Source organism: Lupinus angustifolius, chromosome LG13 (assembly GCF_001865875.1).
Source record: "Lupinus angustifolius cultivar Tanjil chromosome LG13, LupAngTanjil_v1.0, whole genome shotgun sequence".
In the NCBI taxonomy this organism is placed as follows: domain Eukaryota; kingdom Viridiplantae; phylum Streptophyta; class Magnoliopsida; order Fabales; family Fabaceae; genus Lupinus; species Lupinus angustifolius.
In genome coordinates, this window is record NC_032021.1 from 24,302 (window position 1) to 41,565 (window position 17,264).

Consider the following 17,264-nt stretch of genomic DNA (forward strand, 5'->3'; position numbering starts at 1 on the left):
AACCAGAAATCAATAACAATGCTGCTTAAGGGTATTTATTTAGATTTTTATATAAAAAATTAACAACTTGAATAACACTTGGAGAGAGAGAGAGAAGGAAGGAAAAAGCGGGAAACGGGAATTGCACTTAGGGCGTGAGGATTGGATTGAATTAAAATTTGAGTGAGTTGTGCGGTGAAAGAGAGGATGGAGGTGTTGAAGATCGACGTTGATGTTGATGTTGATGATAATGATAATGATAATGATGACGAGGGTTTTGATTGGGAAGCAGCTGCTGAAGAGATCGACGTTGTTTGCCAATCCACTTCAAAAGTTCACATTCTTCCAAATTCAAATTCAAATTCCAATTTCAAAGAAGAAGAAGAAGAAGAAGGGCCCACTCCCCACCCCATTGACCCTCACGCTGCCAAAACCTGGATATACCCGGGTAACTACGCTACGCTATTCAACTTGTACAGCTTTGTTATAACTATTTAATCAATCATCTTATAAGTTATAACTAATGAATGAATGAATGAATGAGTGAATGAATGAGTGAATGAATGAATGAATGAACGAATGCATTAATCCATTTGCAGTTAATGTTCCTCTCCGTGACTATCAATTTGATATAACCCACACCGCACTCTTTTCAAACACATTGGTGGCGTTGCCTACTGGGCTCGGCAAAACCCTCATTGCCGCAGTAGTCATGTTCAACTACTTCAGATGGTTCCCTCATGCTAAGATTGTATTCACTGCTCCCTCTCGCCCCCTTGTCATACAGCAGATCGAAGCCTGCCATAACATTGTTGGTATTCCTCAGCAATGGACCATCGATATGACTGGTCACCTTTCTCCTTCAAAAAGAGCTCTCTTTTGGAAAACTAAGCGTGTCTTTTTTGTTACTCCACAAGTCTTGGAAAAGGATATCCAATCTGGTATATGTTTCCTCAACCACTTGGTTTGTTTAGTCATTGATGAAGCTCACAGAGCAACAGGAAATTACTCATATTGTCAAGCAATCCGCCAGGTTTCTTTAATTCAACTTTACTTCTTCCAAAAATATATACAACCTCTATTTCATTACTCCCTTTTAACTTTTTTTGTTTCTAGTTAATGGCTGTGCCTGTGCAACTTAGAATATTAGCCTTAACCGCAACACCAGGATGTATGTCTTTCACAACTATTCTTCTCCCAATTTCTTTCTTAAATATTTTGTAATCTAATTCCAATTTCCAAGTTTGATATTCAGCAAAGCCGCAGACTGTTCAGGATGTTATTGATAATCTGCATATCTCCAAGCTTGAATATCGCAGTGAAACTGACCATGATGTTATCTCATACATTCATAATAGGAAGATAGAGTTGATACAGGTACTCAATGCATGCCAACCTGGAATCTCAAGTTATATATGTTTATGTTTTTCATTCATCTTTGTTGCAATATTACTAGGTTGCAATGGGACAAGATGCTGAACAAATAAACAATAGCTTTTTGGAAGTAATACGCCCAATAGTAGCTAGGCTTACTGGTATTGGGGCCATTCAAAACAGAGATTACCGCACTGTATGATTCCTTAACTTCTTTTTATTTATTTTACTTTTTAGTTTCAGATTGCTCTACCTTTTGTTAGAAACTAACTACATGATGTAGCAGTCATTTTACCGAAGTTCAGTTCCACACTGATATACTTGAGCATAAGTTGTGCCCCCTCTCCCCCTTCTATAATTCATCACCTATTGAACTAACATAAATAAAGTTGGATTATTTATTATTATGTTCATCAGTGCTTGCAAATTAATATAATATATATATAATTAAGCAATCATTTGGAAGCCTTTGAACAATTGGCAAGATGGACTCACATGGATCTCCCACTATTCAGAAAAGGTGGATCCTTTTGGTTGGAGGATATTGCTTTTACATGAATATGGATTCACATTATATAAGGAAGAGTAATTTTGCCATGTTACTGACACCACCATCCCAGAGCACAAATTAATAATTGCTAATTTCTTTAAATATATATGTGCTTGACATGCAAATCCAAAGATATTTTCAGTTAGAGTTCCTTATGGCTTGTTAGATGACAGGAATGCTTAAGGAGTTTCCTAGTCACTAAAAGATATCTTCGAGGCTCACAGCTGAGTTTTTTTTTCCCAGACTCTCATTTGCAAGCTGGCTTGTGATCTTAGTGACATTTGATATGCGATACAAGATAATCATTAAACTGCTGTGGGCTTGTATGGCATAACTACAAAAATGCCTTGCTGATTTTCGATTTCAACATCAAATTGTTATCTAATCGACATACAGATTCAACAATACTTCATATTATCTTTCAAGGAGATAGAGAATTAATTTGATGTCAATGAAATCCAAGATAGTCCACTTTTAGGCCATCCAAATGATTTTTGTCTCCTTTTCTAGTTTCATTGCTAAGATTATATCAAATTTTCAAATCATATATCTTTTATTTTTTATTATCTATCAGCTCTGCATGAACAACATTCTGAAATTAGCTACTGTTTTTAAGATTGATGATCTTTTCATTGTCAGCTGTCATATCTTTTGGTCTGTACTGCTATATTTGATAATTACCAAGTTTAATGATATGGGTGAATAATCAATTATTCTCTTTTTGATGTTTTGCAGTTGAGCCCTTGTGTACTACTTGAGATGAGGGAAAAGTTTCGATCTAGGCAAGATCTTGCTCATGTAAACTATGGAGATGTTGAAGGATATTTTGGAGTTCTTATTACTCTTTATTACATCCATAAGCTACTTTCAAGTCATGGAATAAGGCCTGCATATGAGATGCTTGAAAGAAAGTTGAAGCAAGGGTAGGCCTTTGTTTACACTTCCTTGCTATTGGGTATGCATAAATTAAAGAGTTAATGCATTGGAAAACTTATGTTTGCTTTTTCTTTATCCATATATAATTTTTTTGACCTTCTATGCAATATAAGAACCTAATTAAAGCTAAAAAAATTACTGGTGATCAAATGTCAGACACAGTGTTGGGAAGAACGTCTAAATTATCTAGAAAAACAGCAGAGGGTAGAATATCTTAGGCCATACTCCAACTGCACTGACTTTTGGAAGTGGTTATTAGCTCATGAGGCATCATCTCACTAAAACTTGATTCCTCTCTTGCCATATGGTCCACTTGTGCTATGAATTTATGGTATTATAAAGTCAAACAAAATTGTCTGTATGTGAATTGAGTTACGGTACTCGTGTAATAAAAGTTAGAACTAGAAAACTGAGTTGACTATGTTTTATACAAATGGGTAAATGTTCCATTTTATACATTTTTATGACAAGTTCTTTGTTTTTGTACCACTAATTTCCATGTTTACATTGTCAAAGTAAATTTTGATGACGTGGGGCACTGATTAATGATACTGGTTTGCCTTTAGTTGAATTGGAGTTCAAAATTTTATTACTTACAAGATATTTAGCTCCATTTTCCTTTTCATGTTGTTATGTAGGAGAGGTGGACTAGTTTACTGCGTTCCACAGTGATCTTTTTTAGGATTAACTGTGTTATGCTTGTCTATTTATTTATAATTTATTTTGCTGGGGGCTTTGTGTGGATATTTCCTTATTTTATCCATGAAATTTTGTACACTAGTATTTATTTATGTTTTAGTCCAATGGTTCTGATTAAGGATGTCTTCTTTTAGGTTTTTTGCAAAATTTATGAGTAAAAATGAAGTTATTCTGAATGCAAGGCAACTGATGCAGCAAAGCTTGTCTCATGGAGCATCAAGTCCCAAATTGTCTAAAATGTTAGAAGTATTATTGGAGCATTTCAGTACGTAAAATTCTGTTTGTCTGATGTTAAGTGCTTAGTTTAATTTATGTATATTATCAAGGGTGTTAACTTTGCCTTCATGCTGCTTACAGTAATGTTGGCCTAAAGAAAGCTTTAAATCATTATGAAATATGAAAGATATAACATGTAATTGACTTCGTTTTCAACATTTTTGGCCAAGAAAATATAATTGCATTTGAATGCTGAGCACACTCACCGGTTAATTTATAGTAAGGAATTTGGTGCTAATTTATGTGGTGAGAGAATCTGAGTGAATGTGCCCAAAAGTTATTGTGAGACCAACTGTAATCAGATATTGGTAACTATGAATATGTAAAGTAATGCCTGTGTAAGAACGTAAGCACTTCATTCTTCTTTTAAGATTTAGCTATTGAATTACTACAAGATATAGGTATGTCATATTAGATTATTAGTTTGTATTCCCTCTTCTTTTTAACTTTGTTGTTTATATGGAAGATGTGTTATCGGATATTCTTAGAAATTCAAAATGTGCATCATGTTATCATAGTTGAAGTTTGAAATAAACACTTTATCATGTGGGTATGTATGAACTCTGGCTTTTGTTTATGTTGTTTTAGTCATAATGGCTTTGGAAGGAAAGAGTGATATTTTTCAGAAGGGCCCACAGGCTGCCAAAATGAATCCTAGATGAAAAATGTTAGATTCACAGGAAAAAGTATCTCCCATACTAACAAAAAAATTAACTCCCACTTGATACCTGTTGTGTCTCCTAGTTTGAGTTCATATGCAATTTTGCTTGTGAGTGCAACTTTTCTTGCATAAATACTTGACTTTGAAACTTCAATGGGATATGATTATTTTTTCAACGTCTGACATATTTTATTTATGCTCAGGCTTATTTCATTTTCAGTTTCTTTTGATATAAGGAAGATAAAGATGTGTTTTCTGAGCTTATGGATTTTCTTTTACCATAAGCTCAGTTTCTTTAAACACTTCTTTTAAAAGAATGAAAATAGGCTCATCCATACCATGTTTAAACATTTCTATATAAAATTTCAGCTGTCTGTTTGGTGTTTTTTCCCTTTCCAAATATTGGGTTATTTCATGACACTCATGTCAGTTAATGTACAATGGATGTAATACTCACTAGTGAATGCCAACTTTGGATGTGCTTGCAGAAATCAATGATCCGCAAAACTCAAGGGTAATTATTTTCTCCAATTATAGAGAAAGTGTCAGGTAAAATAAAATTGTGTCAATTCATCATCTTATTCTACGTACTTTTGGGAACTTCTACCCAATTTTGAAATTTTTTTATTGTGATGATACAACACATTCAGGGACATAATGGATGCCCTTGGAGGTACCGGAGAACCAATCAGAGCTACCCAGTTTATTGGTCAAAGTTCAGGTATTTATAATGGTACTTGTGTTTTATATTTGGTTATCTATTAAAAGATTTTTCTTTCAAAAGGAACTGTTATGAGTCCAACGTGAGAAACTTAGGGAAACGTCTAGAGTACTAAAGGATTGATCTTTTGGGTTAGGCTCTCCTTTGATCATGAGCATTGTAATAACACAATGAGAGTGTAGCCATGAAAAGAACTACCTGAGAATTGGATTAAGATGTAGTACCCTCATAGGGGGTCCGGTCTGTGGATGTTGCTTTTAAGGAGTTTACTTAAGATAAAGGACTTCTTCAAAGGTGATCTATAATATATGCCTTACTGTCAAGAATATATCTAGCACACCACATTAAAGCTGGTCCCTCCTTAGTTCTATACCAAAATACCTGATACAAATGAAAGTGAAATTGTTCCAAGTTGAGATAGTGCATCTTGAATTCTCTGAACACCAAACCAAATTATCTAGTCCAGATTGAAGTGGCTGTAGGACAGTGCTAAGACCAACGAGCAGCAATTTACGTAAAATATATCAGGCGATTCAGCATTATGGTGTTTTCAAATTTGCAACATACCATGAGAATAATCATATTTAACTAGAGGAATAGTGTTCATCCACTGAATGAAATATCCATAATAAATAGTGAAATTACTACAGGGTATTCCAGCCTTCATAACTTGTTCCCCTTTTTCTTTCCAAGTTCCTATAAATTCTTTGACTCGCCAACTTCACAATTGGTTTTTTTCATAGAAAAGAAATATAACCTGAGTGAAAGACAAGGTAGAAGTAGAAAGGAACACAAACTTTAAAAAGTACATAAATAACAAAAACCAATGAAATCTCATCAGTGCAGACAGCCTTCTAATATGGTGAGATTTCATAACATCTTAAATCTCAATTTGTTTTCACCTTACAAAATTCTTAACCATTGTTGACTGGCATCTTGTTCTTCTGTCTTCTTAGCCCCCTTGTGGCCTTGTGTTTTTTTTTTGCCTTCATCATTTTAAATTGCCTTGTTTCATACATAAAATCATCAATTTAATGATTTGCAGGGAAAGCAATGAAAGGTCAGTCCCAAAAAGTTCAACAGGCTGTGCTGAAGGTAGGTATTCTATTTGGTATTATATTAATATTCATACCCCTTCCACGTACTTACATTGTCCACCAACAGAAATTTCGGTCTGGTTCCTACAATGTCATTGTTGCTACATCAATTGGTGAAGAAGGTCTTGATATCATGGAAGTTGATCTTGTCATATCTTTTGATGCAAATATTTCACCACTTAGAATGATTCAGCGAATGGGGAGAACTGGAAGAAAGCATGATGGGCGAGTTGATATCCTTTGGTTGTCTGTTTATGTTTTTCTTGGCATTTTTTACCGCTGGAAAAGAAATGAACATTCCTGGACTTCTCTATTTTGGGGAATATCATCTTGGGTGTTTCAATATTTTTTACCTTTTCAAAAACTGACTGTTTGTTTAAATTACTCCTTAACAGTTGTTACTAGTTTTAGCTTGTGAAGGGGCAGAGCTGAAAGGCTACTTCCGAAAACAGGCGAAGAGCAAGACTATAAATAAACACATGAGAAATGGGGGCATAAATAGCTTTACCTTTCATCCTAGTCCAAGGATGGTTAGAAACCATCAGATAGCTTCTTTTAACTTTTCTTTTGTAATTTTTTTTATTCCTCCTTTTCCTTATCCTCTAAATCATTCTAATTACTTTTGTAGATTCCTCATGTCTTTAAACCAGAAGTTCAATATGTTGAGCTGTCCATCGAGAAATTTATTCCTCGTGAAAAGAATGTGAAAGACAAACCTCTTCAGATTTCTGCATCCGAGGACAAACTCACTGTTGCTGAAGTTGATTTGCTTGAAACATATTTTCAACCCACTGGGGAAAATACATGTAGATTGTCTCTTATTGCCTTTCCTCACTTTCAAACCTTTCCTTCTAGAGTGCATAAAGTGAAGCATTCCTGTGGAACAATGATGCTTATAGACATGATGCAGCAATTGCAAGGACTAGTATCATTTACCGGAGATAGCAAAACTTCTTCTCTTCAGGTTCTACATACCTTTTTAAGATTAGTACTATTTTGTATTAAACAAGATTGTAGTTATCATATGATATTTCTGTTTAATTCAGGAATATCAGTGTTTAGGGAAAAGCAAGCCAGTTGCTGTTAATGAGCTTGATGAAGCTAAAAAGGGTAATATCATCTTTTCAATTCTCGCCCCTTAATTTTTTTGCCAGGAACAAAATACGTGACACTGCCACATACAAAATAATCAATGTGATTATCCAGTGGGTAATATTTTTGTGTAAATTTTATTTTCCTTCTCATTTTAAATAAATTTCTTTATTGTGACTCATTAACGTTGTATATACTTTGCATGGTATTTGGAGCAGCAGTTTATTTTCCCCATCTTTAAAAGACGTTATGTAATTACTATTGCAAATATGAAGAATTTGTTGTAAATTCCACATAATTTGTCAACATAGCACTGGAAAAGTAGTATTCCTGTACTGAAGTGTTTACTTTTCAAAAAAATAGTTCCGAGATGCATGTTTGTAATAAAAAAAAATCAGTGGGTTCACAATTTCTGTGAAGATTTTGCATTTCAAATATCTTAAAAATCTGAATTTTATGAATTTAGTAGCTATCAGGAAATCATTTTTTCTCCATCTTCTACTGCAGACAATGAATCAAGCCCTAGGCTTACAGTGGAAAGGAACTTACTCTCTGTAAATTGTCTGAATCTGGATTCCTGTCATTTGGGGATTCAAACCAAAGACTCTATTGATCTAACTCTACAAGATAGTACATGTGAGGGTGATGAGACGATTCCTGAGACTCCTCCAAGTGCTAAGAGAAGTGTGTCAAATAAAAGGGGTAATGCTGGTGAAACAGCCAATCTTGTGGAGATAGAGACTTCTTTGTTGCTGGAAGGTTCTTGCATTGATGGCATGAGAGATGAAGAACTTAGTCCCCGTTTAACTGATTTCATTCTAAGTGGTGTTGTTCCAGAATCCCCCATTGATGAAAGAGGTGAGTGTCTCCAAGGTCATAATGTGGTTGTGTACAATATTTAAGATCAATAACTTTGTTGATTCTGTAAATGTGATTAATTAATTTGTTCCGAAATAAATTTAAAATTTCAGGGCATTCAAGAAATAAGTTTGTCATTCGAGACTTGTTACCTGTTCGTCCCCATGAAAGACAGGATGTTAATTCCTTAAGTTATAGGGAGACTGAAAAGGTTATTATTGATTGTGGCACTAGCAAAAATGTCTCCCCTGCTGTTGATAATGAAACTCAAACCCCTTTTCTTGAGCTGAAGAACCGTGCAACTAAGAGAGGACGTGTCTTCCTTTCTCCAACTGGTGAAGGCATTCCCAACCCAAGCTTAAGTGAAGAGTCACATTTAGGTTGTGGTGAAATGTCTGTAAGCATTAAACCTACACGCAAATTTAAAAGGTTGCGGAAAGCCGGAGATTGTGAAAACTCTATGAATCAGAATAACAATAATCTGGTTGGTTCAACAGCAAACCTTTCCAAAACATCTTCTATCTCTGATACCAGTCAATATAGGCAAGGCCGAGGTGATTTTAGTTTAGTGTATCTTTTGTTCTTTCCTTCATTGAAGTACTGAAGTAATCATATCTTGATTCTATAATGAAATATATTAGTGAAAACTTAAGGCTGTGTTGCTTCATTTGTACTTTTTAGGTAAAAGGAAATCGGTGCATGGTGTGAGAGACTTCATTGAGGAGGAAGCTGAGTAAGCATACTTTGCATTGTCATCCTTGATTTTTTTTCATTTTTTGGCAAGCAATATTTATCATCATAGTTAATGTTTCAAAAGTTATAATGACTTATGAAATAATAATCTGCATATCATATCATGGACATTGTCATAGAATATCCAATTTCATGAGCTGTTCAATATCATCAGGGTATCTTCAGATGATTCTGCATCTAATGATGAAGATGACGAGGATGTCAATTCATTTGACAGTTTCATAGATGACAGGACGAACCTTACAGCAGCTAGTCAGCCTGAAGCTAGTAGAATCGACATGATGGCAATTTACAGGTAACCTGTGCCATTCAAAGAAATTTGGTGGTGAATTAAAATTTATCTTAAAAATGCATTCTTATAAAATTTGCTACTATAAGTTTCGGAAAAATATTTAATATACCGTGAATGATTGGTCATGTATATGTATGTATGTGTCTACCTTAACGTTTCACCACCAATATACCTTGTATTATCAATGTTTCTGCCCTTGTTTTGAGTGATCGTCTGTGTAGTTGAGATTTTTCTTGTTAACTTATTGTTGAAGCTGGCGTAATTAGAATTAACTCTCCTGCAGGCGTTCTTTGCTTAGTCAAACACCGATGAGTGAAGAGCTCAAATTTTCTGCATTCAGTCCTGACCATGTGATTTTGACAACCAGTGGAGATTCTTCAAGCAAGGTGATGAGTCATTTGCAGGCAGAGCCAACCATTAAGACTCCAGAATCAGTTCATATCAATCAAATAACCTCAGAAGCTGTGCCTCCAACTAGTTCCTCGACTGTGATAAGCCATAGAAGATTGACATTTAATCATTCTCAACACTTTCCAAATAAGAACCTTGACCAAGAATTTGCTTGTCAGTCAAAGAAAGAATCGGTGGATGCAACTGTGGATGTTCTATGTGATGATCAATTTTATAATGATCTTGATCTTGACGAGTTGGAGGCACAAGCAACTTGTCTTCTTAAACGTAAAGTAGATTTGTCAGTTCAGAAGCAAGATACAACAATCCCTGTATCTCACTCGCAGGACCTTGATATTCTTATGTCTCCATCATTTGACCTTGGGATATAAAAAGGCATTTATGCTGCTCAGCACTTCCTTTGTAGAAAGAAATTAATTAAAGGCATTATTTTTTTTACATTTACGCAAGGGTATGTACGTTATTGTATAGTTAATTATACTAGTGGATCGAATCATAATAATAAATATGTAAGCAGTTGATGGGTTATATGTAATACGTGGCAGGACATTTTGAGAAAGCATTTGTTGTACCAATTCTCTGTTCGGTGTTCTGTCCATATACCCTATTTTGCTCCCAATTGAATTGAAATTGAAACGTAGAACATTTTTTATAATCTAAATATGAAACAATTCCAATAATTCGTTTGGTCTTGTCCAACATAAATATGAAACAACTACAACCCTACATGGTTAAGAATGTTTACAGTCACAATTGGGGAAAGAGAGTGAAAATCTTATATCTTCACTTCAAAATCTTTACATTGTATCTCAACGCAGGGGTGTCTTACGTAAATATTTAAAATTGAAGGGTGGGTAATAAAGTTGTTAATGGTTAAATATGAAAAAATAGATGAGTAAAATATCTTGTACAAACATTTTGAGAGAAATTGAGTTGTAATATGGAATTCATATATTAATAAATCTACATTGGGTAGTGTCCTTCATGATTGGAGGGTTTGAGGTATGATGACGGAGGCGGGGAGATCTTCGAAGTGGAACCTGAGGTGTTGTTGTTAAAATCTTCTTCATCTTGTTGTTGTTGTTGTTGTTGTTCTTCTTCTTCTTCTTGTTAAGAGCATTGAATTGGTTGTTGTTAATAAATTGAATCCAATGAAAGGGAAAACCAAGCAAGAAGTGTTGAGAGATATGAGATGGGAAGCCATTGAGAGAAGAACGAGATGCGTTAATGAAACCACGCAACATAAGAGTGATGCCATCTTCAGTCTCAACCACATTGGCTTCGTATCTCTTAGTAATCGGTGTTGAAAGGAACATGCTCTCTCTCTCTTCCCTCATTCCCATTGAAGCTATTCCACCAACACCTATTCCTCCTTTATCCTTCTTCACAAGCCACCATTCATGTAACATAATTATACTATTACTACTACTCTTTCTAATTGGTGTTGTTGTTGTTGATGTTGATGATGATGCCATCCCAAACACCCACAAGAGATTATTAGAATTAGATAGATACGTTGGAATTTGAATATTAGGGTTTGTCTTTTTGTTTTTAATTTGAGGTGATAAAATTGGGCCTTAATGGGCCTTACTGGGCTGGCCATATCTGATCCCGCTTCATCCTCCTCCTCCTCCTTCTTCTTGTAGTTCTCTTATCCATCCATTGAGGAATAGTTGAAGATGGGGGTTTTGGTCATGAGTTCAGGCACAGGCACAGGCTTATCTACCACCACACAACTACGATTACCATCCCAGCGTGTGGTTAATAAATCTTCGCTTTCATTCCGTTCTTCATTTCCCACCACTCTCGCTCTTACCACTCTTCCTCCTCCTTCTCCCACCTACAACGTAAGTATTCATTTCCTTCTCTTCTCTTCTCTTCTCTTCTCTTCTCTTTATTGTTATTATTATTATTATTATTATTATTATTATTATTATTATTATTATTATTATTATTATTATTATTATTATTATTATTATTATTATTATTATTATTATTATTATTATTATTATTATTATTATTATTATTATTATTATTATTATTATTATTATTATTATTATTATACTGTGTGTGTGTGTATATATATATATATATATAGGGTGGTGGCCGTGGTTGCTCTTTCATCCAAGCTGCATGGACACGAAGATCTAGAGGTGAAGCTGCTAAGAAACCAAACAGGAAATCATGGAAGCAGAGGACAGATATGTACATGAGGCCATTCTTATTGAATGTATTCTTTTCAAAGAGATTTGTTCATGCCAAAGTAATGCACAGAGGAACGAGCAAAGTGATATCTGTTGCTACAACAAATGCAAAAGATCTTAGAAATTCACTTCCATCACTCACAGATAATAACGCTTGCAGACTCATTGGAAAGCTTATTGCTGAGAGATCAAAGGAAGCAGATGTATATGTACTTGCTTATGAACCAAGAAAGGATGAAAGGATTGAAGGTAAACTAGGAATCATCCTTGATACTATCAAAGAGAACGGAATTCTTTTTGTTTGAATTTCAACTCACTCCTTCTATTCTATCATTTCATTTAATAATTAATACTCTTTCTCTTCTTCGTACTACACCAAAACATTATTATTTTCATTCACCTGCACTAACTCTTTAACGAATCCGCTTCAAATATCACTTTCATTTTAATACACAAAAATCACCTTATTACTGTTGTCTCCTTTCTTTACTAATCTCACCTCACGCTACTCTCAGATTCACATTAACTTATTATCAAGTATAGAGATGCAATTCACATTAACTTATTTTTTTCTATACATGAGGGAAACATTACAATATTTCGACTAAGGAAACCATAGAAGAAGAATACTTGATTTAAAGGCGTCAAATTGTCAAACCAGAGAATATATATTTAAAATTTATATATTACTTCTAACTATGCTTAACACTCATTCAATATAAAACATCAAAGCCGACTATGTTCATTAAAAATGAGGGAAAATAGTGGGAAATTCTTATATTGTCATCAATCATTATTCATGTGCTAATCATCATTGACCATATAAAAATATACTAAAAGTGCATAGAAATTGAGTTGATAGTAATATATATAAGTAGTAACCAGTTGGTAATAAATATATATTCGCAGTTAGTGAGGACTGATGATCCAAATGAGAATCAGAGTTGTTTGATTGGTATCAATGTAATGAGTCAAAAGGTACAAAATGATCCTACTACCCCGCGAGTTCATCAATAAGAATATTTCAATTTACAAAGGACGTGGATGTTGTCTTTCACTCTTTTACAAAAGGACGCTTATCATTTCAATCCATTTCATATTTATTTACTGAGATATCAGTGATGGACTTGTTTTCTTCATTCCCAAATGCTGGATTGTGTCTACTATCTGTTAAGTGGCTCGCTATTCAATGTCGTTCATAGCATCCTGCATGCATTATATTATTAGAGAGTCGGTCAGAATAGAAGGAATAAACATTTGAAATTCTTTCCATCTTAAGCAACCAAACCAGAAATACTCTTTGTCCCACTTTGAAAGGAACTCAAGAGTGTAACTTTTCAGGTTCCAATGTGGATGACAGGATAATACCTTTGCAAGCCGTGTCACATATGCAGCAGCTAATGCAGTGGCCAACAGTCCCAGCCCAAGCGTCACCAGCTGACTGTTTCCTCCAAATACATTCACTTCAGATTCTTCTTGCTGAAATAATAAAACCAATAATTTCATGAATTGCCAAAACAGGTACAGAAATCACTTCAATATCATTTAACACAAAGGACTTGCACATATTCTGCTGGGAAACCACCTGGCAAAGAATACATTAATTACAGTAAGCAATAAAAGCAGCACAATTGATTTCACCAACAACAAAAATATAATCCCTCTTCTTAGAATATAAGGAGAAGACTCTTTGTTTTAGGAGTTTTACTACCCTAGAAACTGACTTAGTGTAAATTGGTGCTAGTGGTTTGCATCCATAACTCATCAACAACAATAACCAAGCCTTACAATATATCATCGTAATTGTAAAGTAACCCTTCTCTCTTTTCTATCATTGCTTTATAATTACTGTTTCCCCTGCAGGGTTCCCAGTTAAACTCTATTGTTCGGTATCATCACTGCTTTTGTTTCCAGTGGATATATTCATTTTCTCCAACCACCAATTGTGTTGTATTCAACACCCTTCGTTCTCATTTTTCCTTCCTCTGCAGTGCCTTGGTTCCGGTAGCACTTTCTAATTCCTCAGATATCTTTTGATCTCTGTTCTCATAGCTAGCTGTGACCAACCACCCTTGGGAGACCAAGCAACATTGAAAACACTAATTTCCCATTACTTTCCTGCTGTGTTTCTCCTTTCAGTGGCATTGGTGTTTGGCCATGCTTCACTCCAGCCACCTCCTGCCGGTCTTCCCACTTTGACCACTATCCTCAGGTAGGCCCTTTACCATAAGAACACAACCATGTGAACCACCACACCATTTACAAGAAACTGTACTGATCTGACTCACCAGCCATTAGAGAACACAGAACTCCTCTTCCAGCAGTGACTTCAACAGACATTGGTCACCTGTCCCTTTTCAGTCTATAATCCATTCCCAGTTGCCTATCCTTTTCAGATCCAATCAATCTGACTATCCATATTCGAACGAGTCAAACCTCTCTTGGCAAAATTGATCAAATAAGAAAGTGGGAGATGGCCTTCAAGAACTTCAGAATAGAAAGATCACTCACAAAAATGTCAATATCCATCTCCATAAAAGAACAGCATCATCAGAAAACAACAGACATACCAACTACGGCCATGGATGTCATCCAACTTAAACATCAAATATCAAACATTCTCAGAATACTCTCACCTTACTATGTGATTGACACTGATCATTAACTCGCAAAGAAAATGAATCTACATATGCCTTCCAACAAGTGACCTTAAAATTTTCTATTTTTCCTTTGTTTCTAGTGAAGGTACCTAAACTTGGCCTGTCAGTAAGCGTTCATTCAATTGCCAACAAAATTACATTACATTACCTAACAGTACTTCAACATGTCTTTCAGCATCATCCATTTCTTCCTTCAACACCATACCATCTCACACTCCTCTCATAAAACGAACACAGAAAAGGATGAAAAGAAGAAAACCAAAAATCTTCATGTTAAAACACCAAGAAGACAAAATATTGGTGGAAAAACCAAGTGAAACTTACAATTATTGCTCTTCCAAATGCACCAGCACTAACATATGCCCATGAGCCTGGAAGCATCCCCAACCAACTGCAAGACAATTATTGATTAGCTTTACATCAGAAAATTCACAAGAACCATACATGATTGGATGCAGTTGTAGATAAACAAAGTTGAAACGTTCCAATGGGATATAAATTCAACAACCAAGCCTTAGTTCCACTAGGTGGGATCGACTGCATAGATCATACAATGCCATAATACTCTATCATTGACAAAACATTGATCTGTAAGCCTTAATAACTGTTTTGCTTATAATTTTTACATACAAAATGAAATCTATAGCTTACTTTTACATACAAAATGCTCCTTTTAAAAGAGTGAGAGTAACAAAATTTATAAAAAAAAACAATGAAAAGCATTATGATAAGCACAATACCTTCCTAATACATATGGAATAAACTTGACAGATGTGAGTCCATACAAGTAATTCCCCAAAGAAAATGGCAGTAGAGGGCTTAAGCGAAGCAGGGTAACAACCCTGAAGCCATTTTCTCCAATTGCTTTGTCAATAGCAAGAAACTTCTTGTTTCCTTCGACTAGTTTAAGAATACGGTCACGAGCAAAATATCTTGCAATGAGAAAAGCAGCACTCGCTGCCACCTGAAATGCAATGCCTTAAAACATTATATTTAATGAAATAATAAAACAACTTTTAAAAGAGAAAGAGAGAGTGACTAACAGTTCCACTGATAGAGACAATGATGGTGCCAACAAGAGGTCCAAAAAGCAGTCCAGCAGACATGGTTAAAGGAATGGCAGGAATTGCAAGGATCTGGGGAAAACATTAGATAAACCAAAGTCTGACTGAAACATCAGAAGTACACAATTTAGAGAGTAGAGAGAGAAGTTTACAGAAGGTTATGAAGTATAACAGCAATTTAGCCTTGAGATTGAGATAGTCTATTCATTTGGTCGGTGTGATTAAAAAACATCAGTTTAAGGATCATTTGGTGGATGGATAAGACTGAATGGATAGGACATGATAGTTTGCCATATAGCAATCTAGAATTTGGTGAGGCAAGAGGATAAGACAAGGGTATCATGTCAGCTTATCCTATCTTGTTCATCAAAGGTATTTTCTATCCCAATTGGGAGCTAGTTAGAAGTGAATGAGATAATATAGTGCAGTGTTTTCCTCTCATACCTTCACAACTGAAGGTCATCATCACAGCTAACACCACATCAATGCTATAACTATCTGGTGCTTTATCTTGCTTATATCCTATCATGTTACCTATTCTATCTTGTACTAGGCTTTGAAATTGCATGGCATCAATGAATTTGGTGACATGAGAAGCATATATGTTAGTATGAGAGAGTGAAAATGTACCTCCAAAGCAGCATAAACAGCTACGAATAAAGCATACCCAGCTAGACCATAACCTTGAATGAAGATGGAAAAGTAATTGAGAAGGGAATTGATTTGGTCTCGGTAGATGTAGCTAACTGAACCAAAAACCCCAACTACACCAACCAGCAGTAGAGCCGCGAGGAGAGTACCCTTCATGGCAGCAGAGCCACCCTCCTCCAAATCCAACTCTTCATCGCTCTCCTTCTTCTTCTGCTTCTGCTTCTTCTTCACCTCGCCATCATCGTTATTGTTGTTGTTGTTGTTGTTGTTGTTGTTGTTGTTTTTTGGGCTAAATAAACGCTTTATGGTAGATGGAGGAGCAGTATTGATCTTGCTTAATTGCTGTTTTTTGGTTTGTTTGAGAGAAGAGGAACAATATCCGACCTTGCTGTTGCATTTGGCAAAGTGGTAGATAGAGTTAGTGTGAGATGTTGTTAGAAGAGTGTGATGAAGAAGGAGAGAAGAAGAAGAAGAAAAAGAAAAAGGAGAAATGGGGAAGAATGAGAGAGTGCGCATCATTTCATAATATATCCGACAACTACTGCCTCATCTATCTATCAACAAAATCTTCTCTTTCATTATTATTATTATTTTTGTGGTTCCTCTCCCTCCCTCCCTCCCTCCCTCATCTATCTACTCAATACTCAATACTAAATACTACTAATAATTCAATTCTAAAATAACCACCACATCACAAGAATAAATTAACTCTAACATTAATCTATGTGAGAAAAAATGAAACTCTTTAACAATATTATATATTATCATCCTATTATTCACCATTCATTTTCAATCATCATTTATTCTTAAAAAAAAGTAATATAAATAAATGTAAATAATATACTAATTGTATATACATAAGCCATAAGGCTTATTTATTTAAAAGCTTAGACAATTATCATACACTTTGCTTAAGTTCTGGATATCACAATAATAGACTAAACTAAAGATGTCCACAAAATTGATTCTTGTGCAAATGTGAAGAC

At 35.0% G+C, this 17,264-nt stretch overlaps 3 protein-coding genes and 1 long non-coding RNA gene across 10 annotated transcripts; 3 read left to right on the top strand and 1 right to left on the bottom strand.

The window, feature by feature from the left end:
• Positions 97-10,351, top strand: LOC109363659 (Fanconi anemia group M protein). 3 transcript variants are annotated; one of them, XR_002109497.1, is made up of 19 exons: positions 97-427; positions 579-1,012; positions 1,096-1,150; positions 1,235-1,356; positions 1,436-1,549; positions 2,639-2,826; positions 3,673-3,803; positions 4,964-5,024; positions 5,126-5,196; positions 6,242-6,291; positions 6,361-6,526; positions 6,696-6,823; positions 6,922-7,257; positions 7,340-7,403; positions 7,893-8,243; positions 8,357-8,797; positions 8,925-8,976; positions 9,116-9,291; positions 9,572-9,687. XR_002109497.1 is itself a non-coding variant. In XM_019609915.1 (19 exons), the coding sequence occupies exons 1-19, from the start codon at positions 187-189 to the stop codon at positions 10,068-10,070; spliced, it is 3,645 nt and encodes a 1,214-aa protein (XP_019465460.1). In that variant the 5' UTR covers positions 98-186; the 3' UTR covers positions 10,071-10,351. The 3 variants fall into 3 exon arrangements, 2 of the variants coding, with proteins under 2 accessions (XP_019465460.1, XP_019465461.1); XM_019609915.1 differs by having other exon boundaries at positions 98-427; positions 9,151-9,291; positions 9,572-10,351; XM_019609916.1 differs by having other exon boundaries at positions 98-427; positions 6,922-7,250; positions 7,336-7,403; positions 9,151-9,291; positions 9,572-10,351.
• Positions 10,372-10,913, top strand: LOC109324989. The gene is made up of 3 exons (XR_002105057.1): positions 10,372-10,429; positions 10,463-10,778; positions 10,817-10,913. It is a non-coding gene; the product is annotated as an uncharacterized LOC109324989 (long non-coding RNA).
• Positions 11,345-12,298, top strand: LOC109363670 (50S ribosomal protein L18). Of its 3 annotated transcripts, none has more exons than XM_019609937.1 (2): positions 11,345-11,555; positions 11,798-12,298. In XM_019609937.1, exons 1-2 carry the CDS (start codon positions 11,379-11,381, stop codon positions 12,206-12,208), a joined length of 588 nt encoding a protein of 195 aa, XP_019465482.1. In that variant the 5' UTR covers positions 11,345-11,378; the 3' UTR covers positions 12,209-12,298. The 3 variants fall into 3 exon arrangements, with proteins under 3 accessions (XP_019465482.1, XP_019465483.1, XP_019465484.1); XM_019609938.1 differs by having other exon boundaries at positions 11,345-11,552; XM_019609939.1 differs by having other exon boundaries at positions 11,345-11,546.
• LOC109363666 (TVP38/TMEM64 family membrane protein slr0305) lies at positions 12,832-16,849 on the bottom strand. Of its 3 annotated transcripts, XM_019609933.1 has the most exons (7): positions 16,663-16,839; positions 16,258-16,503; positions 15,607-15,699; positions 15,304-15,527; positions 14,888-14,954; positions 13,272-13,382; positions 12,832-13,109 (listed from the first exon to the last, which is right to left on the bottom strand). In XM_019609933.1, the coding sequence occupies exons 1-7, from the start codon at positions 16,795-16,797 to the stop codon at positions 13,086-13,088; spliced, it is 900 nt and encodes a 299-aa protein (XP_019465478.1). In that variant the 5' UTR covers positions 16,798-16,839; the 3' UTR covers positions 12,832-13,085. The 3 variants fall into 3 exon arrangements, with proteins under 3 accessions (XP_019465478.1, XP_019465476.1, XP_019465477.1); XM_019609931.1 differs by having other exon boundaries at positions 16,258-16,843; XM_019609932.1 differs by lacking the exons at positions 12,832-13,109; positions 13,272-13,382 and adding an exon at positions 14,211-14,344 and having other exon boundaries at positions 16,258-16,849.